Raw genomic sequence first — 21,377 nt, 5'->3', positions numbered from 1 at the left:
AACACTGGAAGAAGACACAAAGAGATGGGAATTAAATTGGGCTTGGTAACATTTTAAAAATAATACAGTGAGGGCACATGATTACGGATGCATGAACAGGGGAAACAATATGAAGTCAAAAGCCTGGTATCAAAATACAATAAACATTAATAGTACCCCATAGGCAGTGAAGCAACTGGTGGATATTAGAAAAAGTGGATTGAAAACTAAGAGATTAAAATTTAAAAATGTAAAACATGAATACTGGTTTTACTGGTACACAATTGAGGAACTTGGACTATAAAGAGACTGAAGTAATCAGTATTCAGAAAAATTAGTACAATGCTTTGGAAGGACCAGCAAGAAGTTAAAAACTAGTACCAGAGTGCTCATATAAAAGGTGTTACTATAATCAGGGAATTGGGTAATGATGGCCTAATGAAAAGTGAAAAGAATTGAGATTTTTTTTTTCCAGGAAATAATCAAGTTGTAACTTGGCGACTCACTGTGCATATGAAATGACTGAGGGATCAGTCTCCAAGAATTCAAGAGCTGCCAATAAGAGGAACAATGGGAAGATTTTCCTTCAAGAGTTTTCCAGGAATTCAGAAATTGTCAGTAAGAGGAACATTTGCAGAGAAGCTAATTGGCTTGGTGTTAGAAAGATTCAAATTCTGAGACTACAAGCAACACCTAAATACAAATTTAAATGTTAAGAAATCTGGATTGCACCTTATGTGTGAGATGATAGGTGTCAAAAACTCAGGTTTTATAGTATGTATGTATGTATTTATTTTGGAGACAGAGTCTCACTCTGCTGCCCAGCCTGGAGTGCAGTAGCATGATCTCAGCTCACTGCAACCTCCACCTCCTGGGTTCAAGCAATTCTCATGCCTCAGCCTCCCAAGTAAGTGGGACTACAGGCACACACTACCACACCCGGCTAATTTTTTGTATTTTTAGTACAGACAGGGTTTCACCATATTGGCCAGGCTGGTCTTGAACTCCTAGACTCAAGAGATTCGCCCTCTTCGGCTTCCTAAAGTGCTGAGCTCACAGGCGTGAGCCACTACGCCCAGCCAAAAACTCAGGTTTTAAAAACACAATTTCATAGTTGTACCTGTGGGTGTGATGAGAAACAATGAATAAAATTATTCTTTCAAATCTTCAGGCATTTTCAAATTTAATTCAAAAGTTTGAACAGTAATAGTAAAATGAAGTTTAATAATTGGATAGGTCAGTCTGGGAGATACACTTAAATTCTAATCCTATTTAGCTAAAATTTCATTCACAATGGAAAAAGTGATTTAACTTCTATGGGCCACTTTTCCCTCATTTGCAAAATAAGGCCCTATACATGGTTTACCACTCAGCATCTTTGGGATATGCTCATATATAAAATAACCCAATAGGAAACATACACTTACTTATGACAGAATGAATGTACTGATTCAAATACTAGCTTCTTAGCTTTGGAATAAAGTAGATTACTACAGCACACCACTATGTGCTCATTTCAGCTGACCAGAAGCTCTGGTATTGTGTGTTAAGATATAGTTGTACTTAATAAAAAATGCAAAGTAGAAATTAATAAATATGTGTTATTAAACTAACATCTTTAAAACATGAGGTCCACCAAAGGAGGTAGATTAACATAAAAAGAATCCCTAACAAATATTATTTAGTATTTATTACAGCATGCTAAATGACAGCCTTCCTTTAGTGACTGGAAAACAAAATATGAAGTACTAAGTCAGATCCAGTAATTTCTGAGTCTCTGTTATGGTTTGAACTGTGTCCCCTAGAAGTTCACATATTGAAGTCTAAACTTTCAGTATTTCAGACTGTGACCTTATTTATAAAGGTCATTGCAAAGGTAATTAGTTAAGATGAAGTCATGTTGGAGTATAGTGGGCCCCTACTCCAATGACTGGTGTCCTTGTAAAAAGGGGAAATTTACAAACAGACACACATACAAGGACACCACCATGTAAAGATAAAGCCAGAGATCAGGGTGATGTTTCTACAATGCCAAAGAACTGTACGCAAACCAAAAGAAGTTAGCGTAAAGGCACAGAACAGATTCTTCCTCACAGCACAGCCCTCAAAAAGAACCTACACTGCTGACACCTTGATCTTCAACTTCTAAATATTTCTACTGTTTACACCACTCAGTTTATTGTACTTTCTTTACAGCAGCCCTGGCAAACTAAACAAACTCCTTTTACTTCTTATATTTAGAATTTAAATGTATTTTATAGTCAATGTCAATCTCAAATATATATCTCAGAAAATAAGTTATAAAAACAATGACAAATGGAGTACAATTCAAGTCAATGAACAAACCTGTAGTTCAGTGAGAACTGTTTTATGTCTCTTGTTACATTCAATCTTTTCCACTCGTGTTTTCAATTCTGCCAAAGTCTTATCAAATACAGCACACTGCAGTGCACACAATTTTTCTTCCAGCAACCACTGTATAACCTAAAGAAACAAATATTCCTTCATTATGCCAAGAAGGCATTCCAACAAGCAATAAACAGTAAATATTCTTAAGTACCAAGAAGACAGTAACGATAAATTAACTAACTTAATGAATAAAACATGCTAGAATCTGTAACACAATACTATCTGCTAAAATCCTCTACTTTTATATATATAAAATCTACCTCAAGAGGGTAATACATACTAAAAATAGAAAATTTCCAGAGAGTAAACTTTTGAAAAATTTCCATATTCTCATTATGGGTCCACAACAAAGACATTGGCGCATATCCATGAACCATACTTGAGTAACACTGTTCTAAAGAAGTAAACTCTCAGGAAACCTCAGCTTTCAAAAGTTTTCACATAGCTACCTTCATAATTCTAACAGCTCTGTAAGAAAGACTGAATAAGCATTATTATCTCCATATGACAAATAAAAAGAAACTAGGGGGAAAAACACTGAGAGTTTCTACTGCCATACTATTCTTTTTTCTACAAAGTGCAAATATGTATGCCATATTTTAATTAAAGAATGTTGTCCTAAAACATTGATTGTAAAATGTCATCCTTAAATATATAAGACCTTGAAAAACTAGTTATCATTGACGTTTAATATTCCTCTCTAAGAAAAGCATTTGTACAAACATTTGTGAATATATGTTGAAAAACATAAAATACTGAATATTCTCATTATCTCTATCTCTAGTCGAACAGAATTTCAAACTCCGTACTTTACTCCTTTCTCTAGTCCTTTTAAAACCCTGTCTCTACCACTTTTATACTAACCCTAAAGTACACAATAAAGAGTTTAGAATGTAAAGACTTATAACCATGAAACCAGCTTTAAAAAGATTAAAATGTTAATATTTAAAACTCTAACATTTCCTTTTCACAGTAAGATAAAGTTCAATATGAGAAGGAAAAAGAAAAGCTGAAAAACAACATTCAGTTTTGTTACCAAAGCAAATAAATAAAAATGTTACCTTCTCTCCCTTCTGTTTTGATAATCATAAGCATTTTTTAAAAAAAAGATGTAGCCAAAAATAAGTCAGAAGGAATTTTAAAATTAAATTATCAAGGATAGTAATAAGACTTATTTATTTATTTATTTATTTTTTAAGATGGAGTCTTGCTCTGTCACCCAGGTTGGAGTGAAGTATTGTGATCTCGGCTCACTGCAACCTCCACCTCCCAGGTTCAAGTGATTCTCCTGCCTCAGCCTCCCAAGTAGCTGGGATTACAGGCACCCACCACAACATCCAGCTAATTTTTGTATTTTTAGTAGAGTCAGACTTTCACCATGTTGGTCAGGCTGGTCTCGAACTCCTGACTTCAGGTGATCCGTCCACCTCAGCCTCCCAAAGGGTTGGGATTATAGGGGTGATCCACCACATCTGGCCAGTAATAGACTTTAAAAGCTCAACCACTTTCTTCAAGTTCTTTCTTTCTATGATAAACCACATTAGGTCAATAAAATACAGAATAATGTCAGAAACCTAGAAGAAGACAGTGGTGCTACTTATTCAATATGGTTTATAACTTATAATTGACACAATACCTTTTGAAGTTTCTGGTTAATGTCTCCTTTGGCTGTAATCTTTACTTGAAATTCTGCCTCATATTCTTCTTCCATATATCGACGACGTTTAGACTGTACATTGTCCATGTCTTCTGATTTAGAACGTTTTCGTCTGGAAAACTCATCTGAGAAGAAAAACCACAATGATCACACTCAGGTGTTTTTCTTATAGCTCTTAATGCATATTATCCATCCTCAGCAAAATATTGTTTCTATCACAATAGCCTTCTCAACCAACTATTTTGTAAATTGTTTTGGAGATCAGAAAAGTAGGTATATAGCTTTTAGCTTTAAACTTCAAATGACTTTCAATATACTAAATAAGAACTTTCTAATGGTCAAGCAATGCATACTTTGAACACAAAATTTCCTTGATATCTTCACATTAAGAAGGAGAACTGCCTCACAATTGTGTCATGAAGAAGGTAGATGAAATCACCTCATATTCATTCCTGTAACTAAATGTCACAGTGCACATGAATCCTCTGACAAAATATTGTATTCATTATCACGTCAGATTTTTAACTACGCACAGCTTTATTTATTCTTCTTCCTCCGTAAGTACAGGAAAAAATTCTTAATCATTAGCCTTACAAAACTAGCATGTTATTCTTAACATATCCTAATGAATTCAAATAAAAATAAAATTAATGTCATTAAAAGTACATTTACAAAGAATATAGACTAGAAGACTTCACTTAGAAGATTTGTTTCAAGTGCTGTTAATATTCATGAGATCATAACCAAATTGTATCTGGTTTCTTCAATATCTAAAAAAATTAAAACACTAATATCTTCATACTTTTTAAATGCAAATGCTCTTATGTGACCATGCTTATCCCTCTGTATATATCTGTATCTATGTGCCTACTTTTAAATCCACTCTATTCCACAATTTCTCTTATAATCTTAACTTACCCATGGTCACACATGGATAGCAGCATGACAGGAGAGTTGTTGAACCCAGCTTTCCTGACTTCTAGTCCAATGATCTTTCTATAAACCTAAGGACACACAGTCCACCATTTTCCTCCCTTCCCATAAAGCTAAAGAACCTTCCCTTTCCCTTTTCCTTCTTTCCTTCCTTCCCTCTTCTTTTCTTCCTCTCTCCCTCCCTCCCTCCGTCCCTTCCTCTCTCCTTCTCTCTCTCTCTCTCTCACAAGGTGTCACTCTGTCGCCCAGGCTGGAGTACAGTGGTTCATTGCTCACTGGAACTTCAAATTCCTGGACTCAAGCAATACTCCCACTGCAGCCTCCCAAGTAGCTGGGACTACAGGTGTGTGCCACCATGCCTGGCTAATTCAAATATTTTTTCTGCAGAGACAGGTTCTTGCTATGTCGCCCAGGCTGGTCTTACATTCCTGGCCTCAAGCAATCCTCCCATCTTGGCCTCCCAAAGTGCTGGCATTACAGGTGTGAGCCACTACATCCGGCCCCATGAAGATAAAGAACCTTAAGTAAACTAAAATACATCCTTCCATTTACTTATGTTAGCCCATACAAAATTCTTGTAGTTTCATTCTCTGAACATAAATATAAAACAATTTCTATGTCAAAACAGTCAGTACCTTAATAAATTTTAAGCTAAATCTTTCTGAGGAACAATAAAAAGTATAAATAAACAAAATAAAATATTGAGGTGTATGAAACATACTTTCAGAAATCCTTCAGTTAGCCATCAACAAAATGCTATAGTTGTGGCTTACTTAAATTGCAAAATTTTACAATTATTTCATGGGCAAAAAAGAATATTACATGGTTGTAAATATAGAAACAATGAATTAGTATTTTTCAACCCAGTTCAAGTTTGTTTATATACGCATACTTTTCTCAGAAGGTCTTTCATCTTCTTCATGTATTACTTGCTCTTCTTCCTCAGGTTTGCTGTCCTTTTCATTACTTTCTACTTCTGCTGTTAACAAATATAGAAAAGAAAAGTCTTACTTCTACTGGAATTCGTAACAGCTTGATAATTTACATTTTTAGTCACTATCCAGTTACAAAACTAACCTTTTATGAAATCAGAGTCCCAAAATGTAAAATTTGGGGAGGGAAAAAGGGGAGCAGGAACTGGTCGAATGAATGACTAAGTCCACATTCAACTGTTCTGCAATTCACAACAAACTCAACACAGGATTTAATCTTAATATAGATTTTAAGTAACTTAAAAAAAATTAATTAATAATTTTCTGTCACCAATAACATTAATAAAATGTGAAAACAACTGCTGTAGAGCATTTTGATTCCTCTACATTCAACAATTAAAACTAAAATAGTGTCTGTGACAATTATCAAAAAAATTCCAAAGTACTGGAGCATTCAAAACACCTAATATGTTGAACATAATAGGTTGAATCATTAAGTTACTTTAATGCTTATGGTACAGAGAGTTCATAAACAAGGAACGGAAAGGCTATCCCAAATATAAGAAAAACTTTGAACATATACCTACTTTGATAACAGTGCCAACAACTGAGCTGGGTGCTTAATATAGTTATCACATTGCCACAATATAATCTCACACTGTAAACTATTTTTTGTCTTCACATAAACGAGGAAAACATTCAGAAGGGTTAATTTTCTTTTCTTTTTTTTTTTTTTTGAGACTGAGTTTCACTCTCGTCGCCCAGGCTGAAATGCAGTGGGACGATCTCGTCTCACTACAACCTCCACCTCCCGGGTTCAAGCAATTCTCCTGCCTTAGGCTCCTGAGTAGCTGGAATTACAGGCACCCGCCACTACGTCCGGCTAATTTTTTTGTTTGTTTGTTTGTTTGTTTTGAGATAGAGTGTCACTCTGTCGCCAGGCAAGGGTGCAGTAGCATGATCTCGGCTCACCACAACCTCCACTTCCCAGGTGCAAGTGATTCTCCCGCCTCAGCCTCCCAGGTAGCTGGGACTACAGGCACCCGCCACCAGGCCCAGCTAATTTGTATTTTTAGTAGAGATGGGGTTTTACCATGTTGGTCAGGATGGTCTTGATCTCATGACCTCGTGATCCGCCTGCCTCGGCCTCCCAAAGTGCTGAGATTACAGGCATGAGCCACCGCGCCCAGCCTAATTTTTTGTATTTTTAGTAGAGACAGGATTTCACCGTATTGGGCAGACTGGTCTCCAACTCCTGACCTCAGGTGATCTGCCCACCTCAGCTTCCCAAAGTGCTGGGATTACAGGCGTGAGCCACCGTGACTGGCCCAGAAGGGGTAATTTGCATGACTCATATAAAATGTAACAACTGAAGAGTGCTGCCAAAAGATACTGCTAAAAATGTCTATGCAATTATATTAAATAAAATCCAAGAGGTACCAAAATGTTGTTTTGGTCAATCAATGTCTCTTCAACTAACCTACTCATTAAATGAGGAATAAGGGAGCTACAAAAAAAAAAAAAAATCACTAAGATGTTTGACTTCTATTTTTCCCCCTTATGTCATTGCAACTTGCTTCTCAATGGCTTCAATCAAGCATTCTATGTTTCATCATGTTCTGCAACTAGTATTAAATAAACAATCATAAAGTATATCATACTATATAAAGATTCTGATACGACATTTCTTCTCCAATCATCAGGGTTTTAATCACAACAGCCCTAATAGCAAAAGTCAAAGGTTAAAAAAATTTAAAAGATACTTTAGGTGAAAATATGTAGGGAAAAGGATCATTGATGAATACCTATTAAGGCGCTAGAAGTATTTTTTTCACTCTAAGATAAACAATAAGCTAACATAGTACACAGGATTACTAAAACTATTTTTGAACTTTAAAATAAATTATTTGAAAAGTAAACTCTCCATTTACTACGCTTTGCTCATTTTAAGTGTTTTAAGACCTCATCTCTAGCCGGGCGCGGTGGCTCAAGCCTGTAATCCCAGCACTTTGGGAGGCCGAGACGGGCGGATCACGAGGTCAGGAGATCAAGACCATCCTGGCTAACACGGTGAAACCCCGTCTCTACTAAAAAGTACACAAAAAAAAACTAGCTGGGCGAGGTGGCGGGCGCCTGTAGTCCCAGCTACTCGGGAGGCTGAGGCAGGAGAATGGCGTAAACCCGGGAGGCGGAGCTTGCAGTGAGCTGAGATCCGGCCACTGCACTCCAGCCTGGGCGACAGAGCGAGACTCCGTCTCAAAAAAAAAAAGACCTTATCTCTCAACCTCAGTTTCAGTGAAATAAAAATTTATGTTTGCTTTCTTGTAAACAGATCACAAACTCATTAAAACACATTCTTTCTCTATATATTTTTCCGTATCTTTCTGATTTTAATACTGAGTGTTGGTAACTCCTGAGCTTCCTAGTTCCCAGAGTTTCCAGAGAGACAGAGTAACTGGGTTGCTTGATATAAAAGGTTTACATAGTCTCTATTGAGCAAATCCTCACATCGCACAAAGCACAAAATTAGCCACGGCTCCAACTAGAGTGACTCCAAGCCAGAGCATCCAGAACACAGCAGAGTAAATTGGCCTGGTATGGTTTGTCTCTTTTATAAGCATGTCAGTTTCCTCTCTATATGTCAAGCTCAGCTTGAGATTTCTTCATCTTATTCAAAAACCTCCTCCTATTACCCAACTCCCAGTTTCCAGATATGCTTAGAAGATATTACTGGATTCCCAACACTTAAAACACACAGGATTCACAGAATTAAAATACATGCTAGAGGTTTATGTAACAGAAAGAACTTGGTAAAAATGGTAGTAACAGATTCTACAGAGACGGGTAGGGACTTGTATTTCTTTAATTTTATTTTGTTCACAAAGCCTGAAGAAAACCTGAGAATGGGTCTTCTTCAACCCGGAGTAATAATCCAAGGCCCTTGGTACACAGACAACTTTAGACATAATTTCAGGTAGTTCCTGGGACTCCTGAAACTCACCCAAATAGTAGGTTAAGAATGTCTTTTTTACTGACTGGTGCGGTGGCTCATGCCTGTAATCCCAGCACTTTGGGAGGCCGAGGTGGGCGGATCACAAGACCAAGAGATGGAAACCATCCTGGCTAACATGGTGAAACTCTGTCTCTACTAAAAATATAAAAAATTAGCTGTGCGTAGTGGCACGTGCCTGTAGTCCCAGCTACTCGGGAGACTGAGACAGGAGAGTCACTTGAACTCGGGAGGCAGAGCTTGCAGTGAGCCGACATTGCGCCACTGCACTCCAGCCTGGGCGACAGAGTGAGACTCCATCTCAAAAAAAAAAAAAAATAACAATAATGTCTTTTTTAGAATCTGTCCTTACTTACAGATAAGTTTCTGTTATAATTCCTCTGATTTTCTTGAGTATAGCCTTATCACAATTTGGTAAGTTTTCATAGTTTCATGTGTGATATTCTTTCCTTTCAAGCAAACTAGACAGCTCATTAAGGGCAGATACCAGATCTCATAATTTTGGTAGTACCATAACTTTGAGAAATAGCTGAGACAAATTAGATGTTTAATATCTATCAGAAGACTACTATCTTTAATAAGGTTCCATTAAGTAAAAGTAGAAAACTGTGTTTTTAAAGGATTACAAAATAGAATTTACATTAGGGGACTTAGTTTCCCATTTCAGAATTACACTTTATAGAACTTTATTCTAAGGAAAAATGGAGGACAAAAACCATTGCCTTAGATCAGAGATTGGCAAATCTTTTTTTGTAAGTGGCCAAAAAATAGGTATTTTCAATCTTGTGGGCCACAAGACCTCTGACACAACCTCTTAATTCTGTCCTTGTTGCAGGAATCAGCAATAAGTGCCATGTGACATGTAAACAAATTACCATAGCTATGTTTCAATAAAATTTTATTTATAAAAACATGGCTCACAGGACAGTCTACTCCATTCCTGATTTAGATTACTGGCTCCATGAAAATATTTATAACAAAACAAGAAATTCCTACAGACTACTTAAAAACAATATCCATCAGAAAAATGGGCAAAGGAGATGAACAGGCAGTTCATAGATAAGGAACTACAAAAGGCCAATAAACATATAAAGATTCTTAACAAGATCTATCAGAAAAATGAGGCATGACTGGTAATGTGACTTTTCCAGACATTTTGTATCAGTTTTATTTAACCAATATAGAGTGGCAAATAATGCATCCTATGTGAATTTTTGTGCTCTCTTTAAAAGCAAAACCTAGTGGGGGAAGTCACATTTTTTTTTTTTTTTTTTTTTTTTTTGAGACGGAGTCTGGCTCTGTCGCCCAGGCTGGAGTGCTGTGGCCGGATATCAGCTCACTGCAAGCTCCGCCTCCCGGGTTCACGCCATTCTCCTGCCTCAGCCTCCCGAGTAGCTGGGACTACAGGCGCCCACCACCTCGCCCGGCTAACTTTTTGTATTTTTTAGTAGAGACGGGGTTTCACCGGGTTAGCTAGGATGGTCTCGATCTCCTGACCTCATGATCCACTCGTCTCGGCCTCTGAAAGTCACATTTTTTTATATCCAATTCTGCCCCTCCCATTCTCTCTGAAACCTGAATCAGGTTTTCCACTCCATCATTCACCAAAACTGCCCCTTGGTAAAAGTCACCAATGATCTCCAGATTGTTAAATACTTCTCTTCCACCTTATGAGCACACACAGCAGCATTTGATATAGTAAACGGTTACCTTATTTCCTCCTCAAAACAGTGTCTTTACTTGGCTTCTGAAACACCAAAATCTCTCCATTTTCCTTCTACCTCAGGGGCTGCTCTTTCTCAGCTCCTTTGTTGGTTCTTCCTCATCTCCCCAACCACTAAACACTGAAATGCCAAAAGCTCAGTTGTTGGATCTTTTCTCCATGTATACTCACTCTGAGGTGATTTCATCTTGTCACCTAATAGCTACATGCTATCTACTACATTTTTCTAATGCAAGCCAAGTCTCTGATCTGAAATCCAGACTTACACATCTAACTCGGACAACAGTACTCATTTGAAAATGATCTTCCTCCTATACACCTCCTTCCAAAATCTATTTCATCTTTGGTCTACCTCAACTCTGAAAAATCTGCAACTTGCACACTAGTGTACAGAACTAAGAAGCTCCACAAAGAGAAGCCAAGTACATAAGTAACAACTAAATATAAATGGATTGAGATGATAAAGAATTTTAACTGAAGTGACAACAAATTAACAGTAAATTGACTAAATCATGCCAATTCTATCAATACTAACCTACAGCAAAAATAGAAGTCTCAAATTCTAGTCTAATGTAATTATCCTCATTAGCATCAGTTTATGTTTATTTACCTTAAATATCCAATGAACAAGGGGAAAATTATCAACCACAGATTTTTATTTTAATCTGAAATAAAATCTGCAAGGAAACTATGTCAATGTTTAATGTAAAAAAAATCTGGTTTACTCTAAAACAGATTTTTCTCTTCAAAAATCTTATGTTTAAGAAAAAAAAAAAGCATGTGGAGGAGGCCTATCCCTATTTTTCCATGAAAAATAGAATGAGAAGGACCAAAACAGAAGGGAAGATGGAGAATGCAGTAACCCAAAAGCTAAGGAGAGCCTCAAGAGGGAAAGACTGTTATTAAGAGGTCATCCAAGTATGGAAGAATAGATAAGACAAAGAAAAGATGTCCCTGGATTTAATAACATGATCATCAATGTCATTTCACTGAGAAAAATTAGGAGGGGGGCGGCTAGCAAGGCAGAAATCAAAATCCAATTAAGTGGAAGAGCTAACAGAAGAAGAAATGGTACTAGCTTTGTTAATATAACTTGAAGAATGGCTCTAAAAGAAAGGAAAGAGATGAAATAGTAGCTAGAGGAAAGTATATAGCATGGAGATGCAGCTGCTCTAGTGTTTGAACTTTCCCAGAGGGATAAATCTTTATTTTGCCATCCTCTTTAAACAGATTATCATTTTAATAATTTAGTGAGTATCAGTTATAACATAGTACTATGCCAAAATTCAACAGTGTCTCTAGACCTATTAAGGTGTATATATATGTATATATATACACACACACATATATATATGCAACACTTTTTTAGCTCTTCTACTTTTGTAAAATTAAAATAGCTTTTCTATTTGCTTCATCTTTCATTATTTCTTGTTGCTGCTAATACACATCACAATTACTATATTTAAAACGTATTTGCTAAACAAGTGCCTGAAATGGCAGGTCATGCTATTTTCTGTTTACTACACTCATAGATGTTAGCAGCTAGAAGGAAGAGCCAGTACTGAAGCTGACTTTAGTACTTCAGCTAATAATTCTGTGTTCTGAGTACATTAAAAATTAGTCAAGAATAAAGGCATTTATTTAAGTAACATTTCAGCAGGAGTACAGCAACATAAATGGCATGCAACAGATTCTGCCACCATATAAAGAGAACAGAGTACAGTTTAAGAACCAATTAAGAAACTGTTCTTAAACTCAAAATACACAAAATTACCTTCAGAGGAAGGGGAAAAGATACAAAATAAAAGTTTAGTTATGAGCCAAGAAATTAAATCTATCACTAAATGTACCCTGCTAATATAGCATATCAGATTAAAGGCAAGTAACCAAAAATATTCCCAACTTTGAATTTTCAAAGTATGCAACATGGATGGCTTAATATTCATCTCTCAGCACTTCACTGCCTTGTGTGGGATGCCCTCCAATATCAAGATTCTGACATAAAGGTAAGGTGTATAAACTCATTAAATCATAAGCTGCAATTTGCTTTTTTAACTTTCTTATACAGACTTTTTTTTTAAAGGACTTATAAGGCTTTTTTTTAAGGACTTGCCCTAGTGCCTCACTCTGTATAAACACTTATAGAAAATGGATGAGTGAAATTCACTCTCAACACTGTCACCTATTATCTTTCCAAAATGTAAATTTCATTCTCCTCTGCTTGAAGTTCTTTATTGGCATTCCAGTGCCATCATAAAGCTTTAACATTATAACCAAGGTCCTCCATGATATGCTTCTCTTATTGATTATTCATTCACTTTACAAATATTTACCGGGCACTTACTGTGTGCCAGGCACCGTTTTGGCCTGATGACGGTGACTCAGAGCAGGAGTAATAACAGTTGTGAACTGGACTTCAGATCTATTATGGTAGTAGTACCAACAGAATTTCCTGATGGACTGATTATGGGGTGTGAAAGAAAAAATAAAAATGGTTCCAAGGTTTCTGGCCTGAGCAAGTAGGATGGAGCTGCCATTAAAAGGAATTAGATTCAGCCAGGTGCGGTGGCTCACGCTTGTAATCCCTGCACTTTGGGAGGCCGAAGTGGGCGGATCACAAGGTCAGGAGTTTGAGACCAGCCTGACTAACATGATGAAACCCCGTCTCTACTAAAAAATACAAAAAACTAGCCGGGCGAGGTGGCGGACGCCTGTAGTCCCAGCTACTCGGGAGGCTGAGGCAGGAGAATGGCGTGAACCCGGGAGGCGGAGCTTGCAGTGAGCCGAGATCGCGCCACTGCACTCCAGCCTGGGAGACAGAGCTAGACTCTGTCTCAAAAAAAAAAAAAAAAAATACAAAAATTAGCCAGGTGTGGTGTCGCGCACCTGTAATCCCAGCTACTCAGGAGGCGGAGGTGGGAGAAGAATCGCTTGAACCCGGGAGGCGGAGGTTGTAGTGAGCCAAGATTGTGCCACTGCACTCCAGCCAGGGCGAAAGCGAGACTTCATCTCAAAAAAAAAAAAAAAAAAAGAATTAGACTCGTTAAAACCCTATGTTACAGCAGAGCCAATATAGCAAGACCCTGTCTCTACAAAAAAATTAAAACTTTGCCAAGTGTGGTGGCACATGCCTGTATTCCCAGGTACTCAGGGGGCTTAGGCAGGATGATCACTTAAGCCAGTGAAGTGGAAGCTGCAGTGAGCTATGATTCTTCCACTGCACTCCAGCCTGGGCAACAGAGCAAGATTCTGTCTCACAAAACAAAAACAAGCAAACAAAAAAAACCTCTATGTTATACAGATATTAAAAGGGACAAGACATCCCTGAATACATCTGGTGCTCTAATAAAGTTACCTTCCTCTGCCCTCCCAGAATACCAATTTAACATTATCACTGCACTCACAGCCTTGTATTTAATGGTCTGTGATTTAATTCTTGTGTGTATCCTGAGGGCTAATACTACCTTCAAATCTCTAGAACCAAGAAGGGCCTGGCCTCTTTATATAGGTTTAGCTGAATGTTCTTTGAAAATAAAAAGCCTTTTTTTTTTTTTTGAGGCAGGGTCTCACTTTGTCACACAGGCTGGAGTACAGTGGCACGATCTCGGCCTACTGCAGCCTTGACCTCCCAGGTTCAAGTGATCCCCCTACCTCAGCCCCTCAAGTAGCCTGGACTATAGACAAGTGCCACCATGCCTGGCTAATTTTTCTATTTTTTGTAGAGATGGGGTCTCGCCATGTTGCCCAGGCTGGTCTCGAACTCCTGAGCTCAAGCAATCTGACTGCCTCAGCCTCCCAAAGTCCTAGGATTATAGGTGTGAGCCACCGTACCTGACCAAAAAAAAAAAAAAAAAAAAGCCATTTTTTAATAAGTAAAAAATCTCTACCTCCAAAAGCTGATACGATATATTGGGGGAAAAAAATTATCTGTTTCTCTTAGACCTGCCTCCATTTTTTTTTCTTTGAACAAATTAGATGGTGTTTTATGCTAGCAAGGTCACTTCTCTCATAGATGTCTAAATCTAAAAGAATGTGATATAACGGGAACAAAAAGGTATTCATGCTTTTCTCAGTCTTCCTCAGGCTGAGAAAGTTCCATACAGGAATAATGTTTTTGAGTTTGACCATAAAACAATTTTTATCATTCTCTTTTTCTCTAGGAATAATAAATAAAATAAAAGAGATTGGGAGAGAAAGGTACTGAACAAATCATAAAGTTAATGTGCCTTTTACATAAGGAGTTTGAAATCAACCTAAAAGTAACAGAGATCTAAGACATAGAGGGACAATATCAAGTAAGATAATTGGGTTATAGAGAGCTCATTCAGAAAATGAGGGAGAGAATAGGTTGGGTAGAATCAAAAGGGCTGGGGAAGCAAATGGGTAAAGTCTTTATCAAATGAATAATCAAGCTTTAAGGTTTCTGGCTTACAACGATAGTGCTGTCATTCCCTGGACAAAGAATATTAAAGTACAGGATTTCATTGGGAATATTAATTGATTGAAAATATAATTTGTTACACTTGAAGCTAACAGAATAAATTATTAGGCTTTTAGTTCTAAGTTATTTGTTCGCTAAGTGATAGCAAGAAAGAACTGCTACAACTCTAGTCAATTATGTACTAACTTAAACTGTTATCTCAGTGTTATGGTGCTCTATTTCACCTCTATTTCCAGACTATAAGGGCATATTTTCTACTTATTTTATCTCCCTTCTTAGTAATTAGCACAATGCTACTCACAGAGTAGACACGCTGTAATTCTGAATTCTATGAAGTTAAGACATCTTTCTATAGAGTCATCACTATTCTCAACTTTCTCTGCAGCAAAAATAAATTTAAAACATTATGATAATATTTTATTAAACAGTTCATCAAAGTCAATAAAAATCTTTAAAATTTAAGTTATATGCTAACCTGGAGAGCACGTTTCATTTTGCGATATAACTTCAGACTCATCTTTTTCACCTGAAATATCCTCTTCATCAGAGAGGACCAGAAATGCTTCTTTTGGCAAACTCTCACTACTTTCTTGTTTAGATGGTGAACCAAAAGAACTTTCCATTTTCTCTTCCAAATCTGGATTTGTCTCATCGATTGGAAGGAGAGATGTTTTAGAAAAGCAAGTAAGTTCATCCTCAGAAGGTGCAAGCTTTTCCAAAATAGGAATGATTTCATCTGTCTCCATAGAGTCTGTATTTTCTAAGATATTCTCACTTTTATCATCTTCAGTAACATTTTCACTAATGGTTTCTACAAGATCTGCAGAAGTTTCATCTTCATTCTTTTCACCTTGGTCAATTTCCATACTGCTAGATATAGCATCTTCTCCAAGAGCAAGCTCTGTGATATCTTCCTCTACCTTCTTTTCATTTTCAGGGGGTCGATCTGAACAAATAGTTGTATCATCTGTTTCTAGAGTTTCTTCATTAGCATCAATATTATTATCAGCTTTATTTTTCTCATCCAATGAGTCTTTACTCTGGATTTGCTCTAATTTTTCGTCAACCCCATTTTTTTCAAGAAACTCATCATCTTTATTGCTACTTGGTTCTATATTGTCAATTTCAGGAACTGGTTCACAAACTGGTACAGAATTTGGTTCAAAGGTACGATCGAAGGCTGATTCAGAAGTCAGCTCATCAGAGGCCAGTTCACCAGTGGCTAGATCATCAGAGGCCAGTTCACTAGAGGACAGATCACCAGAGGCCAGATCATCAGGGGCTGGATCAGTGGAAGCTGGTGCTCCAGAAGCCAGATCAACAGAAGTTATTTCACTAGAGGCTATATCATCAGCGGCACAATCACCAGAAATGGGTTCAACAGGGACCGGTTCACCTGGGATGGGATCACCAGAGGTGGGATCACCAGAGGAGAGATCATCAGCGGTGGCATCACCAGAGGTGGCATCACCAGAGGGGACATCACCAGAAGGGGCATCACCAGAGGCTGCATCACCAGAGGCAGCATCACTAGAGGAGGGCTCACTAGAGGTGGGATCACTAGAGGTGGAATCACCAGAGGCCAGTACTCCGGAGGTTGGATCTCCAGCATCTAGATCACCAGCGGCTGGATCACCAGAAACTGGTTCAGCAGTCAGTTTAGAGTCTGGTTCTGGAGCTATGTTATGGGGAGACAGAGGTTCACAATTTAAATCATCATCCTGCTTGTTTTTTACATTAACACTTAGGATACAGGGTGTTTCTTTCCATTCTGTTTTAGTTTCTTCAGGATCAAGACAAATCTCTTCAATGCCATTCACCTCTTCCTTGTCTTTAATGTAATCCATATTCTCCAAAGGTGAGGTTGGGTCCAAATCTCCATTTTCATGGTTGCCATTTAACAGCTTGACATCAGTTTTCAACAGTTCTTCTTTGACCTTGTACACTGCTTCAAGTTGCTGACGATCACTCACTCTCATCGTTTTTCGAGCCTTGAAGACTTTTTTCTGAGGTTCTTCTAAACTGTCCATTTTGAATCTTTAAGAAAAAAGAGAAAGAGCGTTTAATAACTGAAACAGTAGCCACCAAATTGTAGACTTAATACAAATTGATCTTAGAAGAGATGCAAGCAGCACATTTCACATAATGTTTAAATAAAGACATAGAAAACCTACTGCTTGTGTATACTGATTTTCATATTTATTGCATCTGTGTAATACAAAATCAAAATCAAAAATGACTATAGTCTACTAGAAAATCAACTAGGAAGTACTGGGGGAAAAGCGACAAGTTTTCATTTTCAATATGGAATTCACAGAGTACGGAGATGTATGAGCAAAAAAAAAGGTAGATAAAGTAAAAAAAAAAAAAAGTACCTGAAGAAAATGAGAAAGAAAAATACAAGTGTAAGAACAAAAACAGTAGGGAAATAACAGGTATAGAGATAAAGGAAAAAGGAGGAAGAATTAAGAAACATGTAAGGAAAGATTACATTTGCAACCAAGCATACTTAGATTGGCAGAACTATAAGCATATTAACAAAAGATTACCATCAAGAAAGAGAATTCACAACAATGGGAGAAAACATTTGCAAATCATATGCCTGATAAAGGACTTTCATCTCGAATCTAGACTTTCATATCTAGAATACAGAACATATATTTATATAGAATAGACTTTTATATCTAGAATACATAAGAACTGCTATAATTCAATAAATCAAATAACCCAATTTAAAAATGGTCAAAGGACTTGAACAGACATTTCCAGAAAGAGACCCCTAAGCCAAAAGTCCGTTAGCAATAAACATCATTAGTCATCAGTGAAACGCAAATCAAAACTACAATGAAATAACACTTCATACAAACCGGGACAGCTACAATCAATGAGAATAATGAGTGTTGGCAAGGATTTGAAAAAACTGGAACTTTCATACAATGATAGTGGGACTGCAAACAGGTGCAGTTGCTTTGGAAAACACGCAGTTCCACAGTATGTGAAATACAGAGTTGTCATATGACCCTGCGATTCCATTCCTAGGTGTATACCCAAGAGAAATGAAAACATGTCCACACAAAAACTTGTACACGAATGCTCTATAGAAGCACTACTCACAATGGCCCAAAACTGGAAACAACCTGAATGTTCCATGACTGATGAATGGAGAAATAAAATGTGGCATACCCATACGACAGAATATCATTCAACCACAAAGGAGAATGAAGTACTGAACATGCTACTACATGCATAAACCTTAAAAATATGCTGAGTGAGAGATGCCAGTCACAAAAGGCCACATACTGAATGATTGAATTTATATGAAATGTCCAGAGTAGACAAATCTAGAGACAGAAAGTAAATCAGTGACTGCCTAGGGTTGGAAGGTTCTGGAGAAAATGAGGAGTGGCTGCTAAAGGGTACAGGATTTCTTTATGGGGTTATGAAAATGTTCTAACATTGATTATGGTGATGATTATACAGCTCTGTGAATATGCTAAAAATTACTGAATTGTACTTTAAATGGGTGAATATAGATATGTGGTTATATCTCAGTAATGCCACTACAAAAAAAATTTAAAAATAAATACAAAGGTTGTGTGTGTGTGTGTGTGTGTGTGTGTGTGTGTGTATTCTTCTCTTTTTTTGGTAAGTTGTGCTAGAGTTTTATCAATTCTATTCACTTATTAAAGTATGAACCTTTACTTGGCTGATATTCCTTAGTTTTACATCTGCTTTCTTATTTTAATTATTTACTCTAATATTTATTATTTCTTTTCTCTTACTTTTTCTTGGAAAGAGTTTAACATGCCATCCTTTTCCTTGAGATTCAAGCTTAAGTGTTATTTTCAATCTTTCTTCTTTTGCAATGTGTGCATATAAAACTATAAATTTCCCTCTAAGAGCTACTTTAGTTGCATCTCACATTTTCATGTGTCATTTACATTATTCTGTTAAAATATCTTCTAATCCATCATGATTCTTCTTTCATCTATGAGTTATTTAGAAGTAGGCTTTTTAAAAAGGTAATGAATTCTGACCAAGTGAAGCTTACTTAGAAAAATACAAGGCCGATTTCACATTCAAAAATCAAGCAGTGTTGACCATGAACAAGCCATGATGCATTCTGACTTTATTTCACACCCAGCAGAGTGTACAATTATGAGTTTTGCCTAAACTGAATGTCTGGTACCAGGTTGTTACTGACTGAATTGTGCAACATCCCACACCCCACCACATCCCCAGAAAGATATTAGTTTTAAGCCCCAGTACCTCAGTATGTGATCTTATTTAAACAGGGCCTTTACAGTGATCAAGGTAATATAAGGATACTAAAGTGAGCCCTAATCCAATACAATTGGTGTCCTTATAAAAAGGGGAAAATCTGGACATAGACAGACATGCATACCGGGAGAATGCCACGTGACAATTGAAGTTATGGTACCCCAAGCCAAGCAACTACCAGAAGCTAGGAGAGAGGCCTGGAACAGATCCTTCCTCAGCACCTTCAGAGGGAGAATGGCAGTGACAACACCGTGATTTCAAATGCCTTGCCTCCAGAACTCTGAAACAATACTGTTAAGCATGAAAGAAAACCACAAAACAAATCAAGCTACTTAATTCACCACATAAACAGAACAGAGGGACAAAATGAACAAAGGATTACCTCAACAAATACAGAATATTCATTTGACAAAATTCAAGACTGATGCATAATTACAACTTCCTGGAAACTAAGAATACAAGGAAACTTACTCAAATCTGATAAAGGTTATCTACCAAGAAAACTAGAGGTATCATGTCTGATATTGAAATAGGATCAGAAAAAAACAAGGATGTTTCCTATAACCATTTCCATGTTAACATCTGGCCAGTGCAATAAAGGCAAACAAAAGAGCACAAAGATGTGGTTCTGAAGAAAACAATGTCATCAATCAATAGTAGAATAAAACAAATACCTTTAAGGACTAAGATGTATAGGAGGCAGGAATACTGTTTTAACACTGGATAGTCACTTACCATTACCATCACCAGTAGGAATGATATGGTAGAATACATTTGCTTTGGCCTGAGAAAGAAAGAAATGCAGCCCCTGATGTCTGAAAACTTAACTGACACTCACAGTTAGGGCTCAATGTTGTTAATGGATCTGATGCTTACGGTTAAGCCATGCTGTTCTCTGGTTGGACACAAAACCAACTCAGAGAACATTCAAGTCAGACAAGGTCACTGTGCAACCCACAAAATTCCAAACATCCCCCCTCACTAAATAAGTGATGACTACTTCTTTATCAGTTACAGCTTTATCTTATAATAGTCTGTCCTCCCTATATAGATAAAATTTATTGAGATACCCAAGTATAGAAGTGCCCCAACTTTCTGATGCCACCCAATCCACGATAAGGATCTACTTCCTTAATCTCTCCCCAGAGTAACCCAACCTATACTATACTATACTCAAATCCTATACTAGGTTTTTTCTAACATCCTCTTACTGAATGATGTGCCTTACAGTTTCCCCATAGTGAACATTATTTCCTCCCTGCAACAAATAGTAAACCTAACTTGTTCAATTACAAAGGTGTTCCTGCTGATCTTTGGCTGAAGGGCATAAAACAATAAGCCTAGCCTATTTGCTGGAGGCCAATTCAGCTTGAGATTCTACCACCTTGTCAGAGAATTTCTAGACTGTGATACATTCTGTATTCATTCTCTCATTTTGAGCCAATAACTTAGAACATATGTCTTATTCTAGCCATTTTATTTATATAACTAAATATTTAGGAAAATTACTCTTCATTTAAACAGAAACCTTAATACAAAATTGTAATAGACACTATGTTAAGGATTTTTAATTACAGACTAAAATTTCACACCTTCAAGGTTTTTCCCTTCCCATCATTACAGTTATTCTAACTGCAAAATTTTCTGCAAAAAGATACATATACAATGCATTGTATTTTGCTGTCACTTTTCCTTACTAATTCCAAAACTACAAAATAATTAAATTTATAATATAAGTAGCATAGTTACCCTGTAAGTATTTCAAAAGGCCATTCTTTTGAATTTAGCCTCATAATATCCACATCTCAGATATTATATGGATAGCTGGTAGTTATTACCAATTGCATTAAAAGTAAGTATTCCTTTTAAAAAATTCATAACTTTTAATAACCCAATTAAGAACATGAACTCTTACATTAAAAGTAAGCATTCCTTTAAAAAAAGTCATAACTTGTAATAACCCAATTAAGAATATGAACTCTGTAGACTGTAGACAAATTCATAGATTTGAA

At 36.8% G+C, this 21,377-nt stretch overlaps 1 protein-coding gene across 14 annotated transcripts in view; it reads right to left on the bottom strand.

Moving 5' to 3' along the window:
• Nucleotides 1–21,377, bottom strand: part of ATF7IP (activating transcription factor 7 interacting protein) — a 131,016-nt gene that overhangs the window by 56,711 nt on the left and 52,928 nt on the right. For 6 of the 14 annotated variants that reach the window (XM_015151191.3, XM_077953669.1, XM_077953668.1 and 3 more), the window contains 4 exons: nt 15,560–17,121; nt 5,871–5,957; nt 4,025–4,170; nt 2,326–2,463 (listed from right to left, as the gene is read on the bottom strand). In XM_015151191.3, the coding sequence (XP_015006677.3) occupies nt 2,326–2,463; nt 4,025–4,170; nt 5,871–5,957; nt 15,560–17,114 (1,926 nt within the window). In that variant the 5' untranslated portion in view covers nt 17,115–17,121. Of the gene's footprint in view, nt 1–2,325; nt 2,464–4,024; nt 4,171–5,870; nt 5,958–15,559; nt 17,122–19,489; nt 20,242–21,377 lie in introns of those variants that run through there. The other 8 variants (XM_001089368.5, XM_077953673.1, XM_077953670.1 and 5 more) reach the window with 3 other exon arrangements.

This window comes from Macaca mulatta, chromosome 11 (assembly GCF_049350105.2).
Source record: "Macaca mulatta isolate MMU2019108-1 chromosome 11, T2T-MMU8v2.0, whole genome shotgun sequence".
NCBI classification, from domain to species: Eukaryota; Metazoa; Chordata; class Mammalia; order Primates; family Cercopithecidae; genus Macaca; species Macaca mulatta.
The sequence above is the reverse complement of the archived record's forward strand: the minus strand, read 5'-3'. Positions and strand labels throughout refer to the sequence as shown.